General features: G+C 43.3%; 2 protein-coding genes across 8 annotated transcripts in view; both read right to left on the bottom strand.

The window, feature by feature from the left end:
• Positions 1 to 4,312: 4,312 nt before the first annotated feature.
• HOXB2 (homeobox B2) lies at positions 4,313 to 8,142 on the bottom strand. The gene is made up of 2 exons (XM_048830080.2): positions 6,679 to 8,142; positions 4,313 to 5,517 (listed from the first exon to the last, which is right to left on the bottom strand). Exons 1-2 carry the CDS (start codon positions 7,055 to 7,057, stop codon positions 4,886 to 4,888), a joined length of 1,011 nt encoding a protein of 336 aa, XP_048686037.1. The 5' UTR covers positions 7,058 to 8,142; the 3' UTR covers positions 4,313 to 4,885.
• A 2,446-nt stretch (positions 8,143 to 10,588) lies between these two features.
• HOXB3 (homeobox B3) overlaps positions 10,589 to 13,078 on the bottom strand; it is a 59,085-nt gene continuing 56,595 nt past the window's right edge. For all 7 annotated transcript variants that reach the window (XM_048830077.2, XM_048830078.2, XM_075123685.1 and 4 more), the window contains one exon: positions 10,589 to 12,982. In XM_048830077.2, the coding sequence (XP_048686034.2) occupies positions 12,219 to 12,982 (764 nt within the window). In that variant the 3' untranslated portion in view covers positions 10,589 to 12,218. The remainder of the gene's footprint in view (positions 12,983 to 13,078) is intronic.

Below are 13,078 nucleotides of genomic sequence, written 5' to 3'. Positions count from 1 at the left end.
CTAGTCTCTCCTCTGACACTGACGTTCTGGGTGACCTTTGGCGACTCACTTCTTCTTTCCCTGCCTCTGTTTCCCCTCCCTCTAGTAAATTGTAAAACGCTTAGGGGCAGGAGCATAGGGCATCTTACTATGTGTTTGTTCAGTGCCCAGTACCATGGAGTCCCCAGGTAGTACTAGAATAGTGATAATAATTAATAATTGTGCAACCCTTACACTCATTGGTAAGCGCTTCCTCAGAACATGAATTAGTCCCTTCGGCTGGACCTCAATGGGACTACTCACCAATATGTGTAAGGGGAGGCCAATTTGCCCCTGAATTTAACACCCCTTGGTTTCAGTGCGATTTACACTAGCGCTCAGCACCTTGCAGAACAGGGTCCTCCTGTGAGCTTGTTTGTCTTGAAACCAGACCTGTAATAGGGATATTTTCTTTGGGAGGAAAAGGTAACAATGGATCCATCCAGAATTGCAAGACAGATTCAACAGGGATTTACCTGCCCTATCACATCGTTACTTTAAAGAGTTTGTTTGGCTCAGATACAATCTCCTTTCGTATTCTCGTGGTCTGGTAGGAAAGTATCAAAGAGAGGAAAAAGCAAGCGGTTGGGTTGGTCATAACGGTGCATGACATGAAAACGGTGCAGCTGTGCAAAGGGATTTAATGGCTGTTGACTGCTAAGGAGCGCACAGGGCTTAAACTACTGGAGCCGTGGGCAAACCCTGATGGTTTATTCCTGTGTGACCGTGGCACAGTCGAGAGGAAGAAATGGAGATGCTAGACACTCCCGACGCAATTTAAAACAATGCGGCATTGTGTCCAGGATTGCACGCAGATGTCACAGCACAGATTGGCATTGTATTGCATACAAATATAGATGCGTAATGATATGGCTATTTGGAGACAGACTCCATGCAAACTAAATAACATGAGAGAAGTGATCTGCTCTTGAGAGATTTTCTAGGCTTTGTTCAGATTCCGGGATCAACCGTTTAGAGGAACTTTGGGATGATTTCCCAAGATAAGGCAATGGGCTCGCCTTGTTCTTCTTGTGGCAACACATAACCGCGCCCTGGGATGCTCCGTTCAGTCCATATTTTGTTTCCAGGGGCATTGTCCCCTGGTCCTTCCCATGACCATAGTCGCTAGCTCAAGATCTTCAGGGCCTCAAGTAGCTCTTTAGGAAACATATGCCCAGACTAGATCAGCACCAGATAAATATTACTTTCTCACCATTACAACACGTGTGAGCGCATCTCATCTGCATATTTCTAGGTTAATAATCGCTAGTCCGCTGCAGTGTTTTGACAACGATCAGGGGCAGGATTTGCTTAATAGATGCCCTCCAGTTGCAGAGAACAGAAGGGTAAGGTTTCAAAAAACACATTCTCCGTTTGTTTGACATTTTGAAGAAGGTAAAGAATGGCTGAACTAACGATGAAGTCTTACAGTCATTCAATAACTTAGATTTTATTGAATATTCCCCTTCTTTCCTCCGACATTTCTGTCTTGCTAATTAGGACAAATAAGAAGGGTGGCTGTGAACGAGGATAATAACTGGCGAGGGCCCATTTATTAAGTCACTTTCCGCGGGTGTAGAATTGATTTGTGACTGTGACTGGCATGTTTTCTAGACCTGCAGCAACTTTGAGAAGTCATTATGATCTGCAGAAGGGCCATTGTTAGAGATTTGTATTGATAAGGTGTCAGTATTTACATTGGCCAACTCGTAGAACTCCCTTCTCTCCTCCACAGCCCCGCATCCCCTCCTCCCTGGCATCTATTGGAAAGACCATAGCCATCACCGCCAAAACGTAACCCCGGGGAGAGACCGCCTCCCCAACACAAGATGTCCCTTATTCTACCCTCCTCCCCGCTGAATGATTGAGTTGCTTGGAGATCGCACGTTGCATGAGGAGCAACCTTCTCTGGAGAGGCAAATGGGGAAGGGCACATAAAAGATCCAGAGAAACGTGTTACCTCCTGCACTGAAAATGGCTGAACTAATGGGGGAAAGTGTGTGTGTGTGTGTGTTTCCCTGCGCAAAATGCTTGTAGTATTTTTTTAAAATAGGGAAAGTTACGCTATATGTTGGATGTATCCATTTTTCCTCCCTAAGCTCAGTTGATATTGACTAGGTATAACCAATTCCTTAATATTCCCCTGCACGACTGTATGCAGGATTGCGGGCTGGGGAGCTGGGGGGGAGGGGGGGGATATATGTGAGGCATTGGAACAAATGGCCCTTTGATAAACAGCGTCTGGCACTGCCTGCATTGTACTTGAGTGTGTTCCAGAAGCTAGAGATATTAAATAAACTTAACGATAATGAATAGCCTTCTGTGGTACTTTGGAAAGGCGCGGTCTGTCGGGACTTCAGGACTTTCAGAGCGGACAAGAGTGGTTAGTAAAAGAGGCGTGCACATGCTGGGTTGGGAAATGTTTGAAGAGGATGCTCCTGGCATTAATTGTAGGGTCAGTGTTTTTTATGTATATGCATTTGTTGAGTAAGAGTTAGTCGATTATTTGAATTGCAATATATTTCGATTTTCAACATAAACATTTTCAGTCCCGCAGGAGCAGCGTTTTCGTTTGAAAATATATCTGAGCATTTGTTCTGCAAAAGCGAAATACTATCCGTATTAAGACTAAACCGCGTAGACTTGAAAGCAGAATTCCCTGCTGTAATTGACAGAAATGTCTGGGATTTTTCCAAGAGCAATTTCAAAACATGTGTCTTTTGTACCCAACTGTTTGAAGGTTGGCTAAATTTGAAGTTCTTAACCACCCACCCCCCAGAAAAGCAGTGGGAGGTGACAATGACATGTCTTACTGCATCTTTCTGATATGTGAATTCTAGTAGCAAAATGAAGGCTGAACAAAATCTTAAATCTTCATCCAAAAGAGACATAGACCCGGTGGGGTAGAATGTTCGCTCTTTGTTGTACCAACGAGTGTGTTTGTGTGTGTGTGTGTGAAAAATCCATCTTCCCCTATAGTATAACTGCGTGGACAGAAGGGATCATTTAACCTCCCTAGACTCCCACCCTCCTCCCTTAGCTCCTCAGAAATTGCCCAGTATAAATATAGCTTCTATCATGGCTGCCTGTTTTCCTTGTCTGGCCACAGATTCCTGCGCCATTTTAAGCAGCCCAGGAAGAAAGAAGAGCCCCCTTCTATTCCCCCTTCCCACTCCCACGCTCTCCCCCGCCTCCCAGTCTTCTGGGTTTCGATGCTACTTTCACACAAACTCGACTTGAACGCCTACCAAATTTCTGCCGTGTCTGGGGAAACACCGATGACTTAGCAAAGACGTAATATGATTTATTTTTTGTGTGTCACCGCGATTGATTCCTCCGCTGACCCCTTTTCATTCATAACAAGCCCCCACCCCCTTTTGATATATGAGTTTTGTGTTTAAAATTACTTGTTGGAGGAAAGCTTTCCTAAAAGGACTCGCGAGCCGGGGCAGACCAGCACAAATGGCTATCGAAATCACCCCAGATTTATTAGTCCTGTTTTTTTCTGGCGTGTTCCCCCCCGCCCCCCGCCGCCCTTCACTCTCCCACTTTTAAATTTAATGTCTCCCCCCTTCTTTCCTTTATACCATTTAACTGCTGGCTACAAATATGGTAGTCAGGGTGCACCCATGGAGTATTTCTTGAAACTAGACAGTATTTATTCTCTCCCCCCACCCCTTGTGTACCATGGGGCAGTTTTAATTGGTAATTTTTTGCTTCAGGGGATGAGAAATGGAGGATTGGAAAAATCAAGAGGCTGCCTTTTGTCTTTCTGGATTGTCATTTGCGTGGTGTTAACACTCACGGGAGACGGGAAATATTTATAACAAACTTCTAAACAGCAAACGTTTCTAACCAGCGTGCGCCGGACGTAGGTGTTCTCAGGACTGAGGGGTGGTTTTGAAAGTAATGTATAGAGCTGAAATTTTAAACTTTGAATTTACATTTTAGGTCAGACGATTTTTTTTCTAACAATATTTTTGCTCGAAGAGTAGGAATGGGGTGTTTAAAGAATGAATATGTTAAAATTCACAGCGAAGGTCTTTATTCTTTGAGCAAAAAACTAGCGCAGGGAAACCGAACAAGGAAGTTTAATGAATACAGTATTCCTGATTGAGACCTGCTTTCTATGAAAAAATGTGATTTATGAGGTCACATTTCTTCTTCTTACCCTCCCTGTCTACACAAGATAATAAAAACCAGTAGATAGTTGCAAAGAAAGAAAGGGAAGGTTCTAACTTCAGAGGGGAAATGAACAAGGTTCTTAAAGACGAGACATAAAAATGATAACACATTGTTTTAATTTTATAAAGACATTTATTTAATCTATGAAAATAATGTACAATAAATAATTTGCCATTTACTATTAAAGGATTTGAATAAATAGTCTACATCTAAAACTTAAAAAAGAGGAAACAAAATTCCTCCGGGTTTTTTTTTTAATTATTATTATTTATTTTTATTAAGAAATCTAAAAGTTTCGTTCGGATTCCTGAGAAAGTCACTTGAAGGATTTACAAATGTTTTCTCTCGGGGGTGGGGGGTTGTGACGGGCGAGGGGGGGGGTTGCTTGTGTATTTCTTTTAAATAAATACGAAAGAATAAAAGTATAATTAAATATCTGAATTTAGTAAACACATAGGAGGATCCTGTTATTTGGGACTATCGGAATAACTATTTAAAGGATGGGCCATTCTTATGATCTAGCTTCCACATTAGAACGCACTTGAAAGGGGGCGAGGGGAGAAGGGGTCTGAGAAAGCACATGGCCACATTATAGAAATATTCTGGTGTCAAGTGGGGAGCTGATGGAGGTGCGTGTGGAAGGGGCGACACAGCCAAGGCAGATAGACCCTGGTGGGACTGGTTATTGGAAATTCAGATGCTGCAGGTCTATAGTACACAATGTGTTTGTAAAAAAGTCCAGGTCTTCCTCCGAGAAGTGGACGGGGCTCTGCAGGGAGCCCTGGAGGCTGGAATCTGTCGCGAAGATGCTCAGATCTGGCAACAAAGGAGACTCCTGCCTCTCCGGGAAGGCATTGTCCACGCTGTCCGCTGCCCTGCTCGGCTCCATTATGGACCCTGGCTCTGCGGTGGGCGTTGGGTAGCCGGGGCTCCGGGGCAGCTGCTGAGCGCTGGGCGGCTCCTGGCTCGCCTGGTTTTTGGTTTGAAAAGGGCAGGGGGTCTCCAGGGCTTGGCCAAACGGAGAGTTCTCGTCCGCCTCGTCGCTGCATTCCTCCAGGTTGGGGTAGCCGAGGTCCCCGTCGGAAGGCTCTTGGTGCTGGGTCTGCCTCTTGTGTTTCATCCGGCGGTTCTGGAACCACACCTTGACCTGCCTCTCGGTCAGGTCCAGCAGCGCCGCGATCTCCACCCGCCGGGGCCGGCACAGATACTTGTTGAAGTGGAATTCCTTCTCCAGCTCCAGGAGCTGGGTGTTGGTGTAGGCAGTCCGGAGCCGCCGGGAGCCGCCCGCGCTGGTCTCTGGGAGCCCCTGGGTGTCTTCACAACACACACACACAACCGCCCATTTACAAGGGGACGAGGGGGGGAAAAAGAGAGAGAGAGGGTTGGAACAGCCACCGTGATGAACGAGCTACATCCATTCGCTTCCCGTTCAAGGGCAGGGCAGAACGGTGCCTGGTGCTAACCAAGGGGCAGAATTAAGCTCCCACAGGAGAAAACAGAATTTACCATCCTCCCAAATCACTCTCATGCTCCCTTCCCGTACCCCAAAGAAAACGTTTCACTCCCCCAATCCTCCCACCCCAAGGGAAAAAATATCCCTGCCCCTCCCGTCCCCAATGGAAGGGGGATATTTCGTCCCCCTGGTACATTTGTTGCCAACAGTTTGGAAACTCCAAACCTTTTCTGGGGGGGAGGACCCAGTCGACACCGGAAAATACCGCCCATTTCACACATTGTCGTTGTGTTATAATTGACCGAAATAATGTGTTTGGTGTTGGTTTTTAAAAAAAAAAGAGAAAGAAAGAAAGAAAGAAAGAAAGAAAGAAAGAAAGAAAGAACTCCCAACACACCGAGAAAGGTTCTGTCCTTTGGGCCCCCAGGAAAAAAAAATATAACCCAAGATTATTTTATTGAGAACACGTTTAAAGGACTGTTGCTTTATTTTGCTATCTATGGCTTCTTCTTCTTCTATTATTATTATTATTTATTTATTTTGCATGTTCCTAATGGATACCGATGAGGGAAATTCGGTCTCTGTCCCCCTCCTTCACCTCCTGCACACACACAAAAGCGCCAGCAAATCTCTCTTCTCCCCTCCCCCCCCCCCAGCAGGCTGTAAAAAGGAGGGGGGAAAAATTCTAGAATTTCGGGAATAATAGGAAAATCGAGCCCTGACATGTTAGAATTTCGCTTCCAATTCAGACGGAATCTTGTAGGCTTATTCCCTCGGAAAGATAATTGCAGAACCGGCTATGATTCCCACTTTGATTTGCACTGGAGTGGGGGGGGCACACCAAAAAATAAGGCTGCATATCGCTGCGATGTATTTTATTGCGTAACACCGTTTCAGGGATGGATGGATGGATGGGGCGGGGGGGGGGGCAGGTGAGGGGCGAAATGATGCCAACATGTTTATTGTCTGAATCCAATCCCAATAAACACCCCCCATCCCCCTCGCCCCTGCATTGTACAAACCTGCAGGAGATCCAGCTGCAGATCCCGGGAAGGAGGAAGAGGATGGCGAAGAGGAAGAGGAGGATGGAGTCTGAGTAGCTTTCTTGGCTGATTTCTTCTCTTTCATCCAGGGGAATTCTGCAGCCAAAGGGCCAAACTGGATTGGGCGCTGCTGGGCCAGGCCATGAGTTGCTCTTTCTTGGCTTCTTGGTCTCGCCTGGTTGCTGGAACAAGGATTCAGGCTGAGGAGGGTTTGCTCAAAAGGAGGTGGAATTAATGTCGAGTCCTTGATTGATGAAGTTTGAAATGTCTCCAGGACAGCGGGAAGAGACGCCAGGCACTCTGCGAGCGAAGGCTGGCTATTTATAAACCCGATCTCCCTCTCCAATTCAAAATTCATGGCTTTTCCAGGGCCCAGTGGCAGAGGGAGGGGGACGAGGAGAAGGAGGAGGGAGGAAATCTTAGGGCCCCAGTTTTTTTTATTGTTATGGTTATGATGACGATTCTCGGGCTTTTATAATTGTTATATTGCTGATAATACAGGCGTATGGGGACCTTGCTCTATTAAACTGGAGACTGGGGCGAAAATGCAGCCAAATTCCTGGTCACATGACCAGCCTTGGCCAATGGCAGGCGGGGCCTGCTGGAAAACAGAAAGCATTATTTTCTTTAATAGATTAAAATAAAAATGGTCCTTAGGAAACATCCCTTTCCCTCCCTCCCCCCTTTTAGAAGGACTTGGGCTCTGGCATTTAATTAGGGTAACCTCTATGCTGCAACAGTGGAGATGCCTGTAAGGCAGGGAAGGGTGGGAATGAAGGTAGGAGTTGCCTTTTTAACTCTTTCCCTGCCTGGGAATACAGTGGCTGATGAGCACATTCTGGAAGACAGGAGCAGTTAAGAAGCAAACTCATTACTCTTTTTAAAGTTTTGACAACGGATTGAAATAGGAATAGAAAACAAGTTTCCTAAATCAAGGCAGAGGCAGTCTTCATTAACAGCCAGGGAAGGCTAAACCTAATCAGTGAGGCAAATTGGAATTTCAGATTTACCAATATCTGCAGTTGGGATTTTTTAAAAAAAGTTCAGGTCAGTATGAAAGCTGAATTCAGAGGTTTATTTGGGGGGCAGTTAGATGTTCTTAAGAACTTTTTAGATCCTTCGAAGTCATAAAGCAAGCATTAAAAGTTGAGGAGAAAAATCTTAGCTTGTTAAAGTACCTTAATCCCCCACTCCTAAATGAGTGGGCTTTAAACTTCGCTGCAAGAGGAAAAACGTGTTTTAAGGTCACTGATATCTTTGAAATCAAATGAATTGTCGCTAAACAGCTCCCCTTTAATAGTTTAGAAAACAAATAATTAAATTAAAAGTCATTTCCCAGTAAGATTTTTCTTTTAAAGCCAGCAGCTTCACACAAACCAAAAAAGAAAAAGAGAGAGAGAGAGAGAAACGATCAATCTTTTGTTCGAAAGCCTTTTGACAGTTGGGCCTTAACCAACTTACCAAAGAAAGTTGGCTTTTTTGAGTTATTGTGAGAGGAATTATTCGAAAACTTTAACCTAGAGAAGAGCAAAATAAGAAAGATTAGACAATGAACAATTCTGGGAAAAGAAGACCAAAAAAATAAAACATTCTGAAAGCTTAGAAGGTTTTTAGTTTGTTGGTTCAAGATCTATTTTCCCGCATCTTCTCGGAAAGAAGGGCTGGCAAACGGCAGGCAGGCAGCAAAGCCTAGAAACTTTTGTCCCTTCAAACATCCGTGTGGGTGGTAAGCATTTACAGAGAAACCCAGAAATCTACAGCCACGCCGAATTGCAGGGCAGCAAAAAATAAAATAAAATAAAATAAAACAGTGGGAAATTAGATGGCTGGAACGCGGACATGGGCTTAAAGTTTGGGAGAGTATTTCCCCAAAACGTTCATCTCTATTTGATTGGATTTCTGCTGAGATCAGGGGATAAAAGGTAAACCCAAAGAAACAAACAAACAAAACCAATTAGCAAATCAGAACAGAGATCAGAATCAAAACAATTTAAAATCTGGCTTTATTTGAATCTTAGTTGTAATAATGAAACAGGACAGTATTCTCTGCTGCCTGGGAGACAGATTGGTTTATAAGAGGTGTGGGATATGCTGAAATAACTTGGAAAGTGACTATAGCTTCTTTCATTTTTTTCTTCTTCCTTATTAACACTAAAGTTACAGCCATAAAACCTTTTGGGGGAACATTTCTTGCTCTTTATTTCACAGGGAGTGATCAGATATTAAATTTCCATTCCCTATTTGGAGGGGAAAGTTTTCTTTCTTTCTTTCTTTCTTTCTTTCTTTCTTTCTTTCTTTCTTTCTTTCTTTCTTTCTTTCTTTTTCTTTTGTTATATAACAATACATTATATGTATACTGAACATTAAAGGCAAACGCAAAGTTTTTTTTTAAGGCAAAGACAAGTCTTCTTATTTAATACTGTCATGTGCAAAATCAAAACTGAGAACATGGGACGCTCCGGGGGGGGGGGTGGGACGGACAAAAGAAACAACATCTGTCTGAACCCTGAAATGTGACTTGGGTCTTTCGTTCTGCTGCTGGATTCACTTTCACTTATTTTGAAACTAGTTAGGAGCATTTCGTGACACCAAATCGAACAATATGGCGCCCACTCTTTTAGATTCAGTGACATCTCCGAGAAAACTATACTCGGGGGAAGCCCCTAAAACCTTGAATATTGTTATTTGATCTGATCTCAATCAAAGCTTCCATGCTTTTAAATTGTAGTATCACTGAATCTTAAATTGCTTCTTGCATGGCTGGATATTATCCAGTTACAGTCCTGTGTAGAAAAACAAGTTTCTTCTTCGTCTTCCTTTCTTTTTTGCTTATTTGGTTAATTATTATTTATGATTGCACAAAGGCTTTCGTTTATTAAAAAGAAATCAAAGATAAAATGAACTGAAAATCATTGCTCATTGTAAAGTCTTCATTCAACCATATATACATACACATACACAAAGTGTGTGTGTGTGTGGTCTAATCAAGAAGACTGTACATACAGGCACAACACGCCGCTAATTAATAAATTTAAGCCATTGTTTCCAACCGAAATGATGTTAGTATTCAGTGCCTTTTGATCTCCCCCCCTCTCCCCCTCCCCCAAGAACAGTGTTAGGAGTATCACCTTCCCTCTCAGAGCTTTCTCCTTGCTTATTTGTTACAGCAATGCAAATGGGGCATTTTGTGTTTGACAGACAGTTTATATCCAGTTCCAGCATCATAAAACTTTTATTGACCCACACCGCTTATAAAACAAGTTTTCTTAAGGCTCTGGAGCATAAAAGACAAATTATCCACAGCATTATCTTATATTTGCTTTTGCTTCTGCATACATCTTTCCCTCCCTCCTCCCTTTACCTTTCACTAGCAGTTTAACCCTATCACAGCATCTCTCTCCCAGCACCAAGGTTTTATTCTTCCGCTTCTCCAGTGATTTAATTTCACTTCAGTATTAAAATTCCTCTTTGCCTTTTTGTGATTAATCATTTTCCTTTGTTTTCATTTTAGGCCCAATGGCTGTGTCGTTCGGATGACACGTGATCTCCTCTCTTTGTAACCTCAGAAGAGGACTGTGAACTTTAGTCTGCTTGGGAGAATTTTAAACAGGCTTCCAAGGGGCGAATGGGTGGGGTGGGGTGAGGTGAGGGAAATAGAGACTAGCTATTAACTTTTTAATTAAATATTGTGGTCTAGGAACGTGTCAACGGTTTATAACCTGCGCTCTAAAACAAATAGGATTATAACCTGAGGGGTGCGCCATGGAGGAGAGACTATAGATATCTAGCTATCTGTCTTTAGTCTCTGGGATATTTAAGCTTGTGTTTTGACTACTTCGTCTTTATGTTATTTTTGCTTTTAGATCCGACTAATAGGACAAGATCCAAATTGATAACAGAAAGTTTATTCAAGAATTGTTCAACAGACAACCCCTTAAGCAAGGAAATGAAATTACTACTATAGGAACAAAGAAAGATCTCCAAAGAGGAGGGGTGACGGGGAGGGGGGATTAGCTATAGTTCTTCTAATTCAGGACTATACAATTACAGTCTGGTTCTGCTCTCATGCCTCCAGTAGAACTAATTACATTATTCATAAGTACGAGGGTAACATAAAACTACTGGTCTTCCTAAATTACAATAACTAAAATAAGCTTGTTGTACAATGACAAGGAAACACAATGTCCTTTATAACAAGTAAATACTAAAAAAGTACAATTTGATTCTTTTTCTCATATAAATACATGATGTTGGGGATAAATAATACAAAAAAAGGAAAAATATTTTAAACTGGCTATAACCAATAAATATATATGAATGTTCACCAGAACACACAGCTTTTGAAAGACGTCAGGATTGAGTGGACGAACGCCCTTCAAAGTTGTTTTATACCCATTCAATGTAAACTCTAAGTGCAACAAAGATGTCCAGACAAGAAAGCATTAGCAAATACCAAAGGTCCATTCACTTCTGCTTCTTTTGGAGGACACACCGTTTGTTCAAAAATACCCTGTTTTCACGTTAAGTCAAGAGAGAAGGAGGAACAAAATGTAGGATTTCTAAGTCTTAAGATTGCTTTTTTGTTAATGAACCCTAAACGAAAAAGCGTAACCGAATGGAGACTTCACTTCGTAAGAGGCAAAGGTTAAAAATATCCAGACCTGTCAACTTTCTCTTCCTCTCTTTGGCCTCTTTAAAAAAAATAAAATATAAAAATCAGCTTTGTTGCAGAAATTTATTTCCAGAACCTTTGCAACTCTTCAGCCTAGTTGGGGAGCCTGTGAAGAGGAGGAGGAAGAAAGGTACTATTTCCAAGTCTTGGCAGATATGTATATTTTCAGCTAATGGGGTGAGGGGAGGAATTACTCAGCAAAAAAGATGTTCTTCATCTCAAGAGTTAGACTGGAAAGAAAAAGGTAAGATTCTTTGGGGGGAGATTTGGAGAGTGCAGTTTTCTGTGAATCTATTTAGATTAAAAAATGTATCTGTTATTGATAGGCCAACTGTATAGATTTGGTGGGTTGACAATATGCTGTCATTATCAATGTCAGAGGAATCTTTGTACTTATTTGTACCTTCTTTAAATATATCAGGTTCTTTTGGTTTTGTATTTTGCTAGATTTCCATAAAACTACCCCAGATATATATTCAAAAGCATTTGTGTTGAAGCATTAGAAGGTATATCTATCTAGAGTTTAGACAGAGAGAGAGAGAGAGATAGTGGGGTGTGTATGGAGATAGATTAGATTAGATTAGATTAGATTAGATTAGATTAGATTAGATTAGATTAGATTTGAGAGCTGCATCTTGCAAATAAATAAAATGAATCTTCAGGAAAAAACAGGAAATTTCTCCACTTGAAGGGCTAACAGGATAGGCCACCAAATAAATATCTTAAGGGTGCAACACAAATGTTTCTGAACCAGGTCCCACTGCAGATTCACTCCCTCACTTCAGTGCTCCCCAACTTCTTCCCCAGTCTGTCCTGCTCTCCCACAACCCACCCTGCCCCCACCCTATCACAGGTGGGTGAGTTTGGGCGCCTCTTGGATTCGGCCCTGAGAAGAGGCGTGGTGCGTGGAAAGCTCTGTGTAAGTTGGATGGGTCTCACAGGGTCCGTGGTGCTGGCTGGCTGGCATCTGTGGGGCACCGTTGTAGTCCATGCCGGCAGACTGGTGGTGTGGCAGGTGACTGAGGCCGTAAAGGGAGGGGCCCGGAGCAGGCATAGAATCCCCGTAGCTGCTTCCAACGTATACGGGGCTGCCTTGCATATTGGGAGTCCCATACGTGCTCCCATTGCCCTGTAATATGTGGGGGTCGTACTCCGGCGCCGTGTTGGCGTACTTTTGTTGGGAGGGGCACCCTTTGATGGGGTTTTGGTAGTTAGTGGACATGGCATAGGCATTCTGGTGGGGTTTATTGAAGGAAGGAGGCGATGGGTCCTCGTAGTTACTGGTCATGGTGTGCAAGGCATTCATAAATCCTGCCGAGGATTGCATGGGCTGGGGCGGGCTGCCGGTTGGGGAGGGCCCCCCGGAAGAAGACCCCATGCCTTTCGACTTCTGATCTTTCTTATACTTCATCCTCCGGTTCTGGAACCAGATCTTGATCTGCCTTTCGCTGAGGTTGAGCAGATTGGCCATCTCCACCCGGCGGGGCCTGCAAAGGTAGCGGTTGAAGTGGAATTCCTTCTCCAGCTCCACCAGCTGCGCGCTCGTGTAGGCAGTCCGGGCTCGTTTGGAGGCAGAAGACCCCGGAGGGCTTCTCTCGCCGCTGCAGCTTTCTACCGGCCCGAAATGAAATAAAAGATAATTACTTACATGCAGAAATTGAATGTACCGTTCCCTAATAAATCCTGTAACAGGCAGGCGGATTTCAA

The sequence above is a fragment of the Caretta caretta genome, chromosome 27 (assembly GCF_965140235.1).
Source record: "Caretta caretta isolate rCarCar2 chromosome 27, rCarCar1.hap1, whole genome shotgun sequence".
Taxonomy (NCBI): Eukaryota; Metazoa; Chordata; order Testudines; family Cheloniidae; genus Caretta; species Caretta caretta.
This window is presented reverse-complemented; position numbering and strand designations above follow the sequence as displayed.